The 18278-nt window shown below is 47.5% G+C and overlaps 1 protein-coding gene across 1 annotated transcript in view; it reads right to left on the bottom strand.

Moving 5' to 3' along the window:
- Nucleotides 1-18278, bottom strand: part of SND1 (staphylococcal nuclease and tudor domain containing 1) — a 1352488-nt gene that overhangs the window by 1106794 nt on the left and 227416 nt on the right. Inside the window, exon 11 of the mRNA XM_033959404.1 lies at nt 679-768. Coding sequence (XP_033815295.1) covers nt 679-768 — 90 coding nt within the window. The remainder of the gene's footprint in view (nt 1-678; nt 769-18278) is intronic.

Below are 18278 nucleotides of genomic sequence, written 5' to 3'. Positions count from 1 at the left end.
CTAAGGGTGCAATAACTTCAGGTAGGACCATGATCTGCAACCTGGTTCGCAATATTGATGAAGTATTGCAACTTGTGTCCCCCGTTTGTGACCTAAGAGCCCTGCTTACTTTTCATTGGCTTACTAAAGCTGTGCAGATGCTTCCTTTTTAAAGTGTGTATTTCCAGCATTTGAGTGACATCTAGTGGACCTATAAACCACACCCCTGAGGCAGGCCTCCATTTAGGAGGCCGAAACAAGGACCGTGTCGGGTCATTGATTACAATACTCCAAAACAGGACTTTCTGTATATTTGGACTTTTTCATGTGGTTTTATATGCAATATGGTTTTAAGTTGATTAATACAAATAAAGATTGTCTACCCCAAGGTTGATTTGATCTATCCCACTCCCCACTTGTTCGACTTTACATAGGATTTCTGTTCCTTCTTTTTTGTTCTATGATTCTACCCCTGTTTAACATATGACATACGAGTTATTGCCCAGTACACACATTATTGCATTTACATTTCCAGTAAAATAATTTCTTAAAATAAGTAAATTCTACAGCTGCCAATGCTATTGGCAGATGACATGCATGCCCACCAGCATAGGGACTACAATGAGTGTTCAACACTAGGAAGTTGAGGACATGACAACTGTCTTTTACTCAGGCTAAATACATTGGCCACGCACTTACCTTCTTCCCAATCAGCTTCTTCCGCAGGAACTCCCTGGCTTCAAACATGTATGGGATGTCATACAGGGGACGTAGCTTCTTATTTTTATCCTGCAAAGATAAAAGGACACACAGAATAAGCAAGACAGACAGGAGCAAAAGATGACCAGTGTTAGAAGGCGCTCAAACTATCAACCAATCCAAAGCTGCAGGAAAGTAAAACAGTTTTATCAACAATAAGATTCTTGACCCCCTCTCTGTCCCTCCTTCTATGGGAAAGTCCATCTTTCCATCCATCCCGTCCCTCACCCCCAAGCTCCCGATTCCCCTCCTAGCCCCACCTCCAAATCACAGCCCTTCTTTCTCTTCTCCCAGCCTGTGTGGAAATCCATCCTTCCCTCTCTCTTCCCCCCCCCCCCACAAGCTGTTGTAAGGGGCAGGACTGAGGGGGCTGTGCTCCTGCCCCCATCGAGGCTGCTGGACCAACAGGAATTCAGGTAGCCAGGAGGAGGAGGAGGGAGTATTGGGGCCTACCTGGACAACTGGAGGGATGAGGGGCAGGGAGGGAGGAAGATCAGGACTCCAGAGCTTTTATTTTTTTAAAAAGTTATGCAGGCAGGACAACATTCAGTCAGGGCTGCATAAAACCTATGCGGCCCTAGGTGAATATTGGCCGGATCTGCATAAACTCCAGTAGGACAGCCGCCTGGATTATGCACCGATATTCAATGCAGATGTCCAGGACATGGCCTGGCATTGTATATCAATGCCTAGCATAGCAAGTGACAATCAGTGCTTATAAAAAGACATTGACCACCGCCAGCTGAAAATTGGCGGGAATGAATCCACAATGATCATAAAATACGACTTAAATAAAAAGGTCTAAGAACTCATTTACCTTCTAATAACTAAAAAGAGAAAAACACTTATCCTCAATCCTCATCTGGAAAAAAGTTCAAAAAGCCTTCAAGAAAAAGCATGGGGTACTAGTTAATGTATAGTCCATCAAGATTAATGCTTTAGAACCAACTTGAAAAGCAGGCATTAGTAACATAGTAAATGACGGCAGATAAGGACCCGCAGTCTGAGCAACCTTACACTATAAATTAATGATTTAATTTAAATTATTCTTTTTCTTAGATATTTCTGGGTCAGAAACCCAGAGCTCTGCCTGGTACTGTGCTTAGGTTCTTTCTACTGGAGTCAACATCAAAGCTCACTCCAGCCTATCTAAATCATCCCAGTCCATCCTCAAATGAATGGCCATATATGGGACACACACCAATACTGGCCAGTACTGCCCAGTACTGGTCTTAGTTCTTCAATATATACCATTATTTTCTGATTAGAAATCCCCTGTGTAGAGAATGACACGGGGACAAAATTTTCCCCGTCCCTGTGGGAACTCATTTTCCTATCCCATCCCCGCGAGTTTTTTTCCTGTCCCTGCCCCATTCCTGCAAGCTCCATCCTCATCTGCACAAACCTCACTTTAAAATCATAAGTGTTCGATGCTTGTGCGGTTAAGGCAGAGCTTACAGGAATGGGGCAGGAACAGGGTGGGGAAATTAAGTTCCTGCAGGAATGGGGACAAATTTGTCCCCATGTCATTCTCTACCGCTGTGTTCATCCCACGTTTGTTTGGGGTTTTTTTTTAAACTGTCACCATTTTCCTCTCCACCACCTCCCTCAGGAGCACATTCCAGGCATCAACCACCCTTCTCCATAAAGAATTTCCAAACATTACTCGAGTCTACCACCCCTCAATCTCAAATTATGTCCTCTGGTTTTTACTATTTTCCTTTCTCTGGAAAAGATTTTGTTCTACGTTAATACCTTTCAAGTATTTGAATGTTTGAATCCTATCTTCTCTGTCCCTCCTTTTTTCTAGGTTATACATACTCATGGCTTCCAGTCTCTCCTCGTACATCTTTTGGTGCAAACTTCCTACCATTTTCGTTGCCTTTCTCTAGACTGTATCAAGTCTTATGTCATTTGCCAGATACGGTCTCCAAAACTGAATACAGTACTCCAAGTAGGGCCTCACCAAAGACCTGTACAGGGGCATCAACACCTTTCTTCTACTGGTTACGCCTCTCTCAGTACAGCCTAGTAACCTTCTGGCAACAGCCACTGCCTTGTGACACTGTTTCTTTGCTTCAGACACTATCACCCCAAGGTCCCTTTCCCCATCCGTGCACATCAGCCTCTCACCTCCCAGCATATACGGTTCCTTCCGATTTCTAATCCCCAAATGCATAACTCTGCACTTCTTTGCATTGAATTTTAGTTGCCAGATATTAGACCATTCCTCTAACTTTTGCAGACCCTTTTTCATGTTTTCCACTCCCTCTTTAGTGTCTACACTTCCCCCTCCCCATTCGCAGTAACCCTACTCACGATTTCACATAATCGCAATTTTTTTTAGGGGGGGAAGGAGGGGAAAAAACACACATATTTTTGTCTTCCCCCCGGCATCTCGGCCTTACCTGGTGGTCTAGCTGGTTTTCGGGGCAGGAGCAATCTTCCTACGCTCCTGCCCGTGCAGATAGCCATTAGGAAATGGCTGTGGGGAGTTCCCGTAGTCTCTCGAGAGACTACGTGAACTCCCCACAGCCATTTCTTAACGGCTATCTGCACGGGGCAGGAGCGTAGGAAGATCGCTCCTGCCCCAAAAAACAGCTAGACCACCAGGTAAGGCAGGGATGCCAGGGGAAGGCGGAAGGGAGGCGGGGGTGGGTCAAAGCCGGATATTTGCGATTTTTCGCCATTCGCGGTCTGGCTCTGCCCCTATCCCCCGCGAATAACAAGGGAGAAGTGTACTCTGTTACAGTTTTTTTTTTTTTTGTTCATTAGTAATGCTGAAGTCTAGTACTGTATAGCCCTGCTGGGCCTGGGGAAAAAAAAAACCTGCATTCTGTCAGTCATGATGTAGTGGATCAACTTAAAAAATAATCCAGTGATAAAGCTTTTGAGGCCATGATGAAAAAGTAGGCCTGTATGCCTCAGAATCTCACTTACTTTCCATCTTTATCTCTGGATTATTCTTATGGTGGCTCAGTAAACAGTACTATAACCTGTCAAGAATCTATGCACCAACGAGAAAAGATGATGCTAGAGGTGGTTGTGTTGCTTATTTTTCACATATACTCACCCCATTGCAGAAAATGGTGAAAAATTCATATAAATATAGTCCTACAACATTTAAAAATCATATTTCTATATTTTATTTATAGTTTGCCTATCCCTAAGTGGATTACAATCACACACACCATAAAAGTCAATAACATACAAATAAAAACTTTTAAAACCACTTAACATATCTTCCTAACCTCAATCTATGTGATCTTCAATTCTACTATATAATAAAATACTGAAAATACCTTTAAAAAAAAAAAAAAGCTGTCTCCAGGTTTTATTTTTAATTGAGCACACTGCAAAAAACCCTAAAAGTTTGCTTATAGATCTACAAGTAAATCCTTCTGTACACAGTAAACCTCTTTGCATCATCATTACATCAATCACCATTCTTCAGCCAATACAAAGAAAGTTCTCCAACCTTATTTTAAAGGCATAAACTGCACTGACTCCAGCTTTCAGATTAAAAACTTACAGTTTAGTGTATATTTTCATTTAACAGCAATTTCTCATGTTCTTTGTTCAAACATCAAATATATTTTGTGGTCTTTTATACCTAATAATAATGGGTGCTTCTATCCCACTGTATCTCTAAATATGGGTTCAGAGAGGGTTAACAGTACACTTCGCCCTCCGTATTCGCTGCAATAGGGGATTAAAAGAACCACAAATACTGAAAAACCGCAAATAATTTTTATATGTTATTTGCTGTTTTCTATTAAAAAAACATCGTGAATATGGTGAAACTGCGAATAACACGGCAGGAGACCTGGCCTGTTCCTGAAGGAAAGGCAAAACACGATGACAAAAGTGCCGGGAATCAGTGATTTTCTCTGTAAACACTTGGAATCAGCGATTTCTCTATGCAAGCTTATGTAATTTTGGGGGAGGAGGAGCCAGAAAGCTAAAAACCTTGAATAATTGAAACCGCGATTGCTGAAACCACGAATACGCAGGGAGAAGTGTGCACAAAGACAAATCAGGAAGTTACATTAATTCCTTAAAGCTTACAATAAAAATTTTTAACACAAAAATAAATTTCAAAGATTTACAAAACTAAAAATATGATGAACAAACGAACATCTAGTGCAGAAGTTCATTGTAGTCATTTGAGTAAAGGATTCAATTCATGGGCAGAAATGATTTTAAAAATGGTCCACTATCTGCAGGTAGGGCAAATCATGAGTCAAGCTATACCAAAACATAAAATTAATTAAATGTCATTTATTAACATCTTGAATTAAATTCCTATCCTAAAAACTAACAAAATTTATTTCATCTACAATAACAAGTAACACAAAGTGCAGAGTGCTACTAATGACAAAATCATAGGCTGGGAAAAGCTACAGGTTCTATCTAAAGCTTTTAAATAGAGTCCAATCAATCTATCTCTATTTAAAAGTTTTAGATCAGGGGTTTCCAACCTGCAGCCCCGTGAAGTATTATGTGCGGCCCCGGTCGAGGGCGATGCAGTGTTTTCCTCTGTTGCCCCTGGGTGTTTACCGTCTTGCCGGCTCCCTCCTCTGTCTTGCTGCAGCGTTTGTGTGTTTGTGCAGCCCCAGAAAAAATTTTCAGCCAATGCTGCCCAGGGAAGCCAAAAGGTTGGACACTCCTGCTTTAGATAGTACCTGTAGCTTTTCCCAGCCTATGATTTTGTCATTAGTAGCACTTTGTATTACTTGTTATTGTAGATCTTAAATGAAGATGAAATAAATTTTGTTAGTTTTTAGGATATGAATTGAATTCAAGATGTTCGTTTCTCCCCCGGTTAGAGGATGCAAACTAAAAAAACACCATGAGCATCTTCTCTCACATCAGGCTGCTCTATGGGGTAAAGACCTAGAACAACTCCTATTGCCCACCACTTATGAGGTATTCAGGAAACGCCTCAAAACTCACCTATTCCTGAAATACCTAGACAGCTGATCCACTTCCCTCCTTCCCTTCTCTTGCCCTTTCTCCCCATTGTTCCCACATTCCTTAAGTTAATTCAACTTGTACGTCAACTCAACTTGTACCCCACTAATCTTCTGTAAACCGCATAGAACTTAACGGTATTGCGGTATATAAACTGTTATTATTATTATTAAAGAAATTAATAAATTAAACATTTAATTATTTTTATGTTTTGGTATTCTTGGTATAGCATTTTAATGACTTGAATGACTTACCCTACTTTGTAAAATCATGAGTCATCAAATATTTTACTTATCAAAAGCAGATGTTTCTCTGTTGTAAGAATAATAAATCTTATCAACTTTTGAAGAAAAGTAAATAGCTAAATCATTTGCTGAAAGTTGAGAATGGACAGTAGAAAACATTGGACATGGGGGGAGTGGTAAAGTGATTTACAAGTTGGAATAATTTATTCAACTTGAGATCTATTCCCACCAATTCAAAATAAAACTTATTTAGGTGAGTTCACTTGTTTTTGTGAAATTTTTAACAGCGGTTTCCATCTTGCTTTATCATTTGCACTTTGTACTTTTGTACATAAAGAAATTTCTTACCTTTCTGTAACTAATGAATCTCTTAGATATATAATACATAGTAGGAGTCGGGTTCAGAGAGCAGAAAAATTGATGAAGTTGAAGGTTTGATATATACCAACTCCACAGCCCTGGTAGTGCAGTGCGTTCACATTAGATGCATATTCCATATTCACACAAAATCAAGTGCAACAACCCATATTCACTATTCAGAGGCATTTTCACTTTTTCACAGTCATGCAAGTGTGTGTTCCCATGAGGATAAAGATATTCATAGAGCTGTGTGTGAGTATTGATGCACCAAAAAGATCCTCTTTAAAAAAAACAAAAAACAACATATATAAAATACATTTATAAAATGCAGACTATAAGCAGCAAGCTGATTGTGTGTGTTTGGTTTTTTGGATTGTTTTTCTTTACAAGAAGGGGCTCCTTTTACAAAGGTGCGCTAGTGGTTTTAGTGCACGCTAGAATATCGTGCGCACTAGTCACTATTGCCTCCTTTTAAGCAGGCAGTAATTTTTCAGCTAGCGCACACTTATCTTGTGTGTGCGCTAAAAATGCTAGCGCACCATAATAACATAAGAATTGCGGCTGGTGGATCAGACCAGTGGTCCATCGCGCCCAGCGGTCCGCTCACGCGGCGGCCCCCAAGTCGAAGACCTGTGCCCTAACCAAGACCAGCCCCTACCTGCATTCGTTTCGGTTCAGCAGGAACTTGTCCAACCTTGTCTTGAATCCCGGGAGCATGTTTTCCCTTAAAACAGACTCCGGGAGAGCATTCCAGTTCTCCACCACTCTCTGGGTGAAGAAGAACTTCCTTACGTTCGTACGGAATCTATCCCTTTTTAACTTTAGAGTGCCCTCTCGTTCTGCCTACCTTGGAGAGGGTGAACAACCTGTCTTTATCCACTAAGTCTATTTCCTTCATTATCTTGAATGTTTCGATCATGTCTCCTCTTTTCAAGGGAGAACCAGGCCCAGCTTCTCTAATCTCTCACTGTACAGCAACTCCTCCAACCCCTTAACCATTTTAGTCGCTCTTCTCTGGACCCTTTTGAGTAGTACCATGTCTTTCTTCATGTATGGCGACCAAGTGCTGGACACAGTATTCCAGGTGAGGGCATAACATAGACCAGTACAGCAGCATGATAACCCTCTCCATCTGTTCGTGATCCTCTTCTTAATCATTCCTAGCATTCCGTTCGCCCTTTTCGCTGCTGCTGCGCATTGTGCAGACTGCTTCATTGACTTTGTAAAAGGAGCCCAGAATGATAACTTTATGGTGTTAGGTAGGAAAAATGTACAATAAGCAGTCGCACAAGAACCTAACCCCCTTTTTCCCCATAGCATCAAAGGTTCCATATAGCACAGTTACTTACCGTAACAGGTGTTATCCAGGGACAGCAGGCATATATTCTCACACATGGGTGACGTCATCTACGGAGCCCCAGCGCGGACAGCTTTTCAAGCAAACTTGATTGAAGTTTCAAGTTTGCACACTGCACCACGCATGTGCTAGCCTTCTTGCCCACTAGAGGGCGCATCCCCACCTCGTGGTCCTCAGTTCCATAGCAAGCAAAGAAGCCATCCCCGGGGAGGTGGGCGGGTTGTGAGAATATATGCCTGCTGTCCCTGGATAACACCTGTTACGGTAAGTAACTGTGCTTTATCCCAGGACAAGCAGGCATGATATTCTCACACATGGGTGACCTCCAAGCTAACCAAAAAAGGGCCGGTGGGAGGATGGCAATTCATGAAAACAGGTTACGTAACACCGACTGGCCAAACCGGCCGTCGCTTCTGGACAAAGTGTCCAGACAGTAGTGGGAGGTGAACGTATGAACCGAAGACCAAGTGGCAGCTTTACATATGTCCTCCATAGGAGTGGATCGGAGGAAAGCAACCGAAGCTGCCATCGCTCGGACCTTATGCCCCGTGACTCGACCCGAGAGCGGGAGACCAGCCTGAGCGTAGCAAAAGGAAATACAAGCAGCTAACCAGTTGGACAAGGTGCGCTTGGAAACAGGATGTCCCACCCGATTAGGATCAAAGGACAAAAACAATTGAGGAACCTTCCGATGAGACTTAGTACGTTGGAGATAAAAAGCCAACGCCCTCTTACAGTCAAGCGTGTGAAGCGCCGCCTCACCAGGATGAGAGTGGGGCTTCGGGAAAAATACCGGAAGAACAATGGACTGATTGAGGTGGAAATCAGACACAACCTTAGGCAAAAATTTAGGATGGGTGCGGAGAACCACCTTGTCATGATGGAACACCGTGAAAGGGGGATCCGCAACCAAAGCCTGCAGCTCGCTTATCCGACGAGCGGAGGTAAGCGCAATCAAAAAGACCACTTTCCAAGTGAGAAACTTAAGGAGAGATTTGTCTATGGGCTCAAAAGGCGGCTTCATCAGTTGAGCCAAGACCACATTAAGATCCCACACTACAGGAGGAGGTTTCAGAGGAGGATGGACATTCACAAGACCCCTCATGAAACGAGAAACCAGAGGATGTAAAGAGAGGGGACGACCCTCGAGATGTTGATGGAATGCTGCGATAGCGCTAAGATGTACTCGAATGGAAGTCGTCTTCAGACCAGAATTCGACAGATGCAACAGATATTCCAGCACCGAAGACACGGGCACCGAACTCGGGTCCAGGTGGTTCGAGAAGCACCAGGATGAAAATCTGGTCCACTTCTGGGAATAACAAAGTCTAGTCGAGACCTTCCGCGAGGCCTCCAGAATTTCCCGTACTGACTGAGAAACAGGAACCGAAGTCAAGGGGAAAGGAACCAAGCCGTCAGATGTAAAGACTGAAGATTGGGATGCAACAGCGAACCCTGTCTCTGAGACAGCAGAGAGGGAAAGACAGGCAGAAGCAGAGGTTCCCGGACACTGAGTTGAAGCAGCAGGGAAAACCAGTGCTGTCTGGGCCAACGAGGCGCAATGAGAATCATAGTGGCTCCGGTTAATTTGAGATGCACCAGCGTTCTCAAGATCAGGGGAAACGGCGGGAACGCATAAAGGAACCTCCCTTCCCAGTCGAGAAGAAATGCATCGGCCTCGAGGCGTTCCCGGGAAAACATCCGAGAACAGTAGAGCGGTAGTTTGTGAGTCTCGGGTGAGGCAAACAGATCCACCTGAGGAGTCCCCCAACGGTCGAAGACCTCGCGTAGAACCCGGGAGTTCAGCGACCACTCGTGCGGCTGGAGAAGACGACTGAGCTTGTCTGCCAGACAATTCATCTCTCCCTGAATGTAAACCGCACGCAAGAAAATGTTCTGAGAGACTGCCCAAGTCCACAGGCGCAGGGCTTCCTGGCACAGAGGCCAAGAGCCCGTGCCCCCTTGTTTGTTTACATAATACATGGCCACTTGGTTGTCCGTCCTGACGAGCACTATTTGATTGCGCAGGAGATGCCCGAAAGCTCGAGCAGCCAGGTAAATAGCACGCAGCTCCAACACATTGATGTGACACCGACGGTCCGCGGCTGACCATAGGCCCTGTGTGCGAAGACCGTCGACATGTGCCCCCCACGCATACTCCGAAGAGTCCGTGGTCAGGACTGTGCGATGCGGAGGAACGCGAAAGAGCAAACCCCCGGAAAGATTGGAAGAGTTGGTCCACCAACGGAGCGAGCGTCTCAAAGAAGGAGTCACCGTTATTAGGCGAGACACCGGGTCGCGATCCTGGCGCCACTGCGAGGCCAACGTCCACTGAGGGAGCCTCAGATGCAAGCGGGCGAACGGAGTCACCTGGACCGTCGAAGCCATGTGACCCAGAAGCACCATCATGCGCTGAGCCGACACGACAGGCCTCAGCGAGATCTGCCGACCCAAGCGCAGCAGAGCCTCCAACCGAGGAGTTGGGAGGAACGCTCGGAGGAGAACCGTGTCCAGCACGGCTCCTATAAACTGCAGCGACTGAGTCGGGCACAATTGAGACTTGGGAAAGTTTACTTCGAACCCTAGACCCTGAAGAAGAGAAATAGTCTGTCGGGTCGCTGAAATAACTCCCTCCCTGGTCGGGGCTTTGATGAGCCAATCGTCCAGATAGGGAAAGACCTGCAACCCCCGGGAGCGCAGGGCAGCCGCGGCCACCACCATGCACTTCGTGAACACCCGAGGGGACGAAGCCAGGCCGAAAGGGAGGACCCGGTACTGAAGGTGCCACTCCCCCACTTGAAATCTCAAGAATTTGCGAAAGTCGGGATGCACCGGAACATGGGTATACGCTTCCTTCAAGTCCAGGGAGCACATCCAATCCCCCTCCTCCAGGAGGGGATACAGAATCGGAAGCGATAACATACGGAACTTCTCCCGGACCAGGAACTTGTTGAGCTTTCGAAGGTCCAAAATGGGGCGCAAGTCCCCGGTCTTTTTTGGGACCAAAAAGTAACGGGAGTAAAACCCCCGACCCCTCTGGTCGCAAGGAACCAGTTCGACTGCTCGGAGGCTCAACAAGGACCTGGCTTCCTCCTGGAGAAGGGCCAACTGGCTCCGATTGGGCGGGCAAGCCCCGGGAGGCATGTCCGGAGGCTGCCTGGAGAAGTTGAGCGAATAGCCCTCTGAGATGGTCCGGAGCACCCATGCGTCTGACGTAACTTCCGTCCAAGCTCGGGCAAAAGCCGAGAGTCGACCCCCGATGGGAAGGGAATGTGGCAGAGTTGCGGTGAGGGCCCGCCCCCAACCGCTCATCCCGTCAAAAGGACGGCGCGGGCTTGGACGCAGCCTGCGTAGCGGGCTTGGAGGGACCTCCCCTACCCTGCTGAGGTGGTCGTCGGGGCGGAGGCCTAGAAAAGGCTGGTGTCGTCTTCTGAGGATACCGCCTCGGAGGCTGCCGAAAAGGCCTTTGTTGCGAGGCCCTAGGCTTGGGGCGGACAAGGGACGCAAGCGAACGCTCCTGATCAGACAGCCTCTTAGTCGCCGCCTCTAAGGAGTCGTCGAACAACTCCGACCCCACGCAGGGCAAATTTGCCAATCGCTCCTGCAGGTTGGAGTCCATCTCGAGGGTACGCAGCCACGCCAGGCGACGCATCGCCACCGCGCAGGCCGATACCCTCGAGGCGAGCTCAAAGGCGTCGAATACCGCATGGAAGAGGTAGAGGCGCAGCTGTGAAAGGTTCGACATAAAGGTGGCGAACCTGTCCTTGTGCGAAGCCGGGATCACCCCCTGGAATTCAGGCATGTCCTTGACCATAGACCTTAAATAGGACGAGTATGAAAAGGCATAATTAAGGACCCGCGTCGCCATGAGTGAATTAGCATAGAGGCGACGGCCAAACTTATCGAGGGTCCTACCTTCCCTCCCAGGGGGGACCGCAGCAGACACCCGAGAGGGTTGTGACCTCTTAAGGGCCGACTCCACCAGGATTGATTGGTGCGAGAGTTGCCCCTTCTCGAACCCCTTAGGCGGAATGGTCCGGTATTTCGCCTCCATCTTGGTGGGCACGACCGTGACTGTAAGAGGAGCCTCCAAGTTTTTCAGCAAGGTCTGAAGTAAGACCTTGTTCAGCGGGAGGCGAGGAGATTCCCTCTGGGGAGTGGGAAGGTCCTGCTCCTCCAAATATTCCTTGGAATGGTGGGAACCCGCCGATAAGTCCACCCCTAACGCCCCCGCCATGTCATGGACGAACTTCGTAAAAGACGAAGTTCTGGCGGGAGGAGAAGGAGTCCTAGATCTCCCCGCCGAGGCAAAGGGAGAAGCCTCGCGGGAGTACCTCGGCTCCCTGGCAGATCCCGAACCCCACGAGGCACGGTCCCGTGACCTCGAGGGGGTCGGGGACCCAGCCCCCTGGAACGAGCCCCTGGGGGAACCCCCCGGGGTGCGGGGAATCGAGGTCCGTCCCTTCCGCCCCGTCGAGGAGGCACGGGAACCCTCTCTGCACGGGGACCGAAAAAGTTTTGGATTATCCATTCGGAGCTCCTCGACTCGCAAGGACTCGCCCTCGGGAGGCGATGAGCGCCCGCGTCCGCGAGGCGAGACCCGAGACCGCTTGGCTCTCCTCGGTCGGCGCCTCGCCCGAGGTCTACCCGAAGGCGAGGAGCCCCGCGAGGACCTCGAGGACGAGGTAGAGGAGATCCGCCGCACTCGGCGCAGCTTGTCCTTGGGCCTGACGCTACGCTCAGGCTGTCCCATCGAGGCCCGGTCCGAGGCCAAAGCCGAGGTCGAGGCGGCAGGTGCCTCGGCGGCCGAAGCCCCGGTACCTGAGGCCGAGGTCGCCAACTGCGGGGCAGTCGAGGCCGAGGCAGTCGAGGCCGAAGCCTGCTGCAGGTGCTCAATGGCCCCGGACAGCTCCGAGGCGATCAAAGCCCGGAGCAAGTCCTGAAACACAGGGATGGACATACCCTGGGGCAGCACCTGTCGATGCTCCACAGAGGGCGACCTCGGTCTCGAGTATTCCCTCGGGGCTATCGATTTAGACACCCTGGGCTGGGCGGAGGCAGACCCAACCGCCGATGAGGCGCCCGAGGGTGGCTTCTTGGATCCAGGAGCTGAGGAGGGAAGTGGAGACTTACCCGAGGCCTTGCTGGACGAGGCAACCTGCTTCGAGGGCACCGAGGGTCGAGGCGAGGCAGGAGGGCCAGATGTCGAGGTCGAGGCCGAGGTCGAGGCCGGGGCCGAAGCCGAGGCCGAGCTCGAGGCCATCCCCGTCGGGACGTCGGGAGAAAAAAGTTCCGCCATGCGGGCAATGCGACGCGTGAGAGCCCTTTTTTGAAAGGTCCCACACTTCAAACAGGAGTCGGTCGGGTGATGGGGCCCCAAGCACCGCAGACAACGCCTGTGGGGATCTGTGATCGACAACAGCCGGTCACAAGTGCCGCACTTTTTGAATCCCGTCACGGGCCGGGACATAGGCCCAAAAAGGGGCCGGGAACGAACGAGGTTCCTCGGCCGTGGCTACCGGGAGCCCCCGGAGCGCAAAAAATATAACACGTTTTTTTTTTTTTTTTTTTTTTTGAAAATCAAAGAGAAGCAAATTAAAGAAGAGAAAAAACGCAGCGACCGCGTCGAAAAAACCTACACAGCCGCGGCGACAGAAGGCAAAAGAGCACTAAAAAATCCACAGGGCTTCTGGCTCCGCGGATGAATTAGAACTGAGGACCACGAGGTGGGGATGCGCCCTCTAGTGGGCAAGAAGGCTAGCACATGCGTGGTGCAGTGTGCAAACTTGAAACTTCAATCAAGTTTGCTTGAAAAGCTGTCCGCGCTGGGGCTCCGTAGATGACGTCACCCATGTGTGAGAATATCATGCCTGCTTGTCCTGGGATAATCATGTTTTTGGTATTCACAGGGTTTTTCTAGGAACCCTAACCCAGCAAATAGCAAGAATGCACTGCAAGCTTGTCCATTGTGCAGGCGAATTTTCTCACCCGCTGACTGGAAATACACACTGGAATTTTGCAGCAGAAACATGCATCATGTAGGTTCACTACAGTTATCTGTTCATATAATTTGTGCCATACAAGAGCTTTTATGGTTTGAAATTACTGTCCCTCGTTACAAGATTTCTGCCATGCTTAAACAAACCTCACTCAGCGGCTGCAGACACAGAGCCAACATCTCATGTCAAATCCAGCTTCCAGAATTAAGACATTCTGCAGTTGGCCTTAATTTACACTCAAGAGCTCATGTAATTGAGGGTGCCAACATAGTGACAGGTATACTTAGAAATATTTCTGGCAAGAATTAAACTGTGACTCAGTCAATATCTTTTCTCTTTCTATACTACAACTCTGAAAAGGCTCTAATTTGGAAAAATCATTTTAAAAAATACCAATTATGACCAGGTTGTCTTAGATTTGGGAGTTTTAGTCTGATATCCAGGCAGCTTGACAGAAGAATATGCATTCATAAACCAGCCTGTGGAGAATGTATGTGTGTGATTGAGGGGGGAGGGGGGAGGAGACCCCTGAACTTGTGTTCTTAAAACCTGCAGGTCTAAATGTATTATGACATAGTTGGCATATAACACCCAAGATTGCTTCTAATTGCTGTTGTCTCTCAGTTTCCCCTCCTCTCAAACTATAAAAGGGTATTTTAAATGAAACTAAGTCAACAGGATCAGTATGTGGCCCTTGTTTAGGCAGAAAGCCGCTTGTTAACTATCCTTGTTATCTGCAGGTGATTAATTGTGCTGACTGAATCAGACACTAAGCTAAGTGAATGCGCACACACAGAAGCACTGAAAATGTTGCAATAAAATGAATTAAGATGTTTTGGTTTGGGGGGGAAGGGGGAGAGCAATATGGTGGATGCATCCTAGCTAAATTCGTGGAGTGCAGCTGTGTTGGATTTATTTCCTCTGCCTTTACCTATTTATGATGAAGAAAAAGGCCTTCTGTGTGTCGCGTTACTGATGATGTCAGCAGTACACAGAAGGCCGCGAAGCAGCCTGTGAGTGGCTGCTGGGCCGATGCTCCTGTGCCGGAAAGTATTTATGGTCGCGGTCGGTGGGGATCAGTTGGGACGGAGGGTCAGCAGGGGTTTGGCTGCGCGGCAGATGCTCAAGGGTTCTGCTGCACGAGGGATAGGTGAGAGGGGAGGAAAGATGTTGCACATGTGGGGGAGAGAAAGGAAAGAGGAAGAATTGGGGTGAAGGAGAGGAAGGGAGAGATGATCATGTACATGAAAAAAATAAGCCCTACCCGAAAATAAGACCTAGTGCCTTTTTTGGGCCCCAAATGAATACAAGACACTGTCTTATTTTTGGGGAAACACGGTAAATCCTTTCAGCTCATCTGGGGCATGCCCCTATCCCTAATCTGATCAGCCAGATCATTGGGGAGCTATAATGCCTCTTGTGCCATTCAGAGAAAAATGAAAGGAGAACAAATGATCGCCTAAGTAAAGGAGGTTTCACACCACCTAGAAAAGCTGAGGACACCAGGAGACCCGGCCATGTGAGCTTTGGCCCACAGTTTGTAGGAACAATCATCACTGAGATATCACTTGGGCTGTGGTTGCTAGGCTGCCTTTTACCTCTGAGATGTTATGAAGACATTAGAGACCTTTTGGTAGCCCTAGGCCAGGGGTGTCAAAGTCCCTCCTTGAGGGCCGCAATCCAGTTAGGTTTTCAGGATTTCCCCAATGAATATGCATGAGATCTATTTGCATGCACTGCTTTCATTGTATGCTAATAGATCTCATGCATAGCCATTGGGGAAATCCTGAAAACCCAACTGGATTGCAGCCCTCGAGGAGGGACTTGACATCCCTGCCCTAGGCAGTGTAGTAAAGAGGATGGGGGCGATCCACCCCAGGCACCGTCTTGGTGAGGGTGCAGGCCCCCACCCTCCCCCACTCCCTTACTGCCGCGCATGCATACAGCTTCCCTTCCTATGGGGGTACTTCTAACACTCCTGGCGTGAGCAGCCACTCCCAACCTGTCGCACCAGCCATCGGCTCCTCCACCGACGTCACTTCCTGGACTCGCGCCTAGGGAGTGATGTCAGAGGATGAGCCAACGCTGGCGCGACAGCAGGTTGGGGTGTTGCTGCTCATGCTAGGTATGGGGGAAGGAAAGCAGCACGCACAGCAGGTGGAGAAGGAATGTGTGGAGGTGGGGGAAGGGAGGACACCAGCAACCCGGGTGCCTCTCACCCTTATTATACCACTGGCCCTAAGTACAGCGCTTCATCTGAAAAACACTCAAGTAGTTTAGAGCATTTCCCAAACTTGCCCTGGGTGACTCCCGGCCAATCAGGTTTTTAGGACATTTGCAACAAACGCTCATGAGCTAGATTTTCATTTCCCTTCCTCCGTCACATGCATATTCATTGTGGATATTCTGAAAACCCCAACTGGCTTGGGAGTCCCCCAGGACAGGTTTGGGAACCACTGGTTTAGAGGAGCTTATAACTAGAACAGCCACTTGGGGTTTGCTGCTCTGGGGGATTTACCAATTCTATAATAGCTTGAGAACATGTAGACTTTTTTCTAAGCTAGCCTCTGAGGAAGAATCATTACCCTATTCTTGCTATGCATTTGTTTTGTGCAATATCAACTGTGCATTAAAAAAAAAATCTTTATCTGTTGAATAGTCCCTGCAGTGAGTGAAAGTACCGTATGTACTCAAATAAGCCTACCCAACTATAAACCAAGAGTAGTCTTCCCCCCCCCAAAAAAAAAATTTAAAAAAAAAGGTTGACTCGCATATAAGCCGGGGTGGATGTTTAATATTCAAGTGCCCTGTTCAGTTCTGCACCCAGCCCCCTTCCTCCCTCCCTCCGCTGCCCTATCAGGCTCTGCACCCTGTCTCCCCATCCCTGCCCTGTACCCACTCCCTTCCTCCCGATTCTTTTGCAGGCCTCTATCGGGCCTTCCGTAACACCTGGTGGTCTAGCAGTAGGCTAGGACAGGAGGGATTCCTCCCACCTCCTTTCCCAGAAAAATGTACTTCCCTCCCCCATGTACCTTTTGAATTCCCTGGCGGTTTCACAATGGGCCAGGACAGGAGAGGTCTCTCCTGCCTCCTGTCCCAGCTGACTGACAATTTTTACCTCGTCTCTCCCACGTATCTTTCAAATTCCTTGGTGGTATAGTGGTGAACTGAGCAGGAGCAATCTTCCAGTGCTCCTGCTGGGCGAAGAACTGCTAGCTGAATGAATGCTGTGAGTTCTCGTGAGTCCCACTTGGTATGAAATCATAAGCACATAAGAATTGTCATACTGGGACAGACCAAAGGTCCATCAAGCCCAATATCCTATTTTCAACAGTGGCCAACCCAGGTCCCAAGTACCTGGAAGAAATCCAAAGATTAGCAACATTCCAGAGCTGAGATTGTGATGTCATAATGCCTCATTCCACCAATGCCTAAGAGCCAACCTCACCAGTGATGTCACAATGGCTTGATAGTTCTATACTTGGCTCACCATAAGAACATACTGGGACAGACCGAAGGTCCATCAAGCCCAGTACCCTGTTTCCAACAGTGGTCAAACCAGGTCACAGGTATCTGGCAAGATCCCAAAGGGTGAAATAGATTTTATGCTGCTTATCCTAGGAATAAGCAGTGGATTTTTCCCAAGCCATCTCAATAATGGCTTATGGACTTCTCTTTTTAGGAAATTATCCAAACCTTTTTTAAACCCCACTAGGCTGACTTTACCACATTCTCCGGAATGAATTTGTGTTTAATTACACATTTATTTTAAATCTACTACTTAATACCTTCATTGTATGACCCCCAAAACTAGTAAACAAGCGATTCATATCTACCCTTTCCACTCCACTCAGTATTTTATACTGTAGATCTCTATCATATCTCCCCCGAGTCATCTCTTCTTCAAGCTGAAGAGCCCTAAGCAGCTTTAGCCTATCCTCACAGGAAAGTCATCCCATCCCTTTTATTATTTCTGTCGCCCTTCTCTGTACCACAGGTTTCCTGGTTTTGAAGAGGAAACTACAGATTATTTAATCTCAAACATATAAATCTATCCTGCAATTACTCACACACAGAAGCTAAACCATTTTTCAAAAGTACATTTTCATTAAAAGAATCTTTTTGGGGGATCACTCCTGCTCTATTACAGATCTGAATGCAAGCAAGGGGTGTCTTCCCAACCATGATTGAAATGTCTATATATGATACCTTGCACAGAATATTAGGAAAACATCTTTAAACAATGGTGAGCTGGCGCTGTCAGAAAGGAGAGGTGGTTTATTTTATACACGTCTTTCAAGACTAGCACAGCTGAAAAACCATTATGCAGAAATGAAGATTTGTATGTGGCGGCTTTTATTGTGCTTGGAATAACTCAGAAGATGCAGCAAAATAAAGCAGCTGTCACAGACCTAAATGTCACAGGAACCACTGTGCCATTGTATTGTCAGGAAAAAGGAACACAGAACAGTGGCACACTGTTTTCAGCAAGAATGGACCCTGCACAGCAGGGAAACATTTTATTATGAGAGAGAGAGAGACAGAGACATATAGGGGATAGCCATCTCTATGGTGTGTCTGTAATAGAGAAATCCCTGCAGAGAA

Source organism: Geotrypetes seraphini, chromosome 9, assembly GCF_902459505.1.
Source record: "Geotrypetes seraphini chromosome 9, aGeoSer1.1, whole genome shotgun sequence".
In the NCBI taxonomy this organism is placed as follows: domain Eukaryota; kingdom Metazoa; phylum Chordata; class Amphibia; order Gymnophiona; family Dermophiidae; genus Geotrypetes; species Geotrypetes seraphini.
Note: the sequence above shows the minus strand (reverse complement) of the source record. Positions and strands in the feature narration are given on the sequence as shown.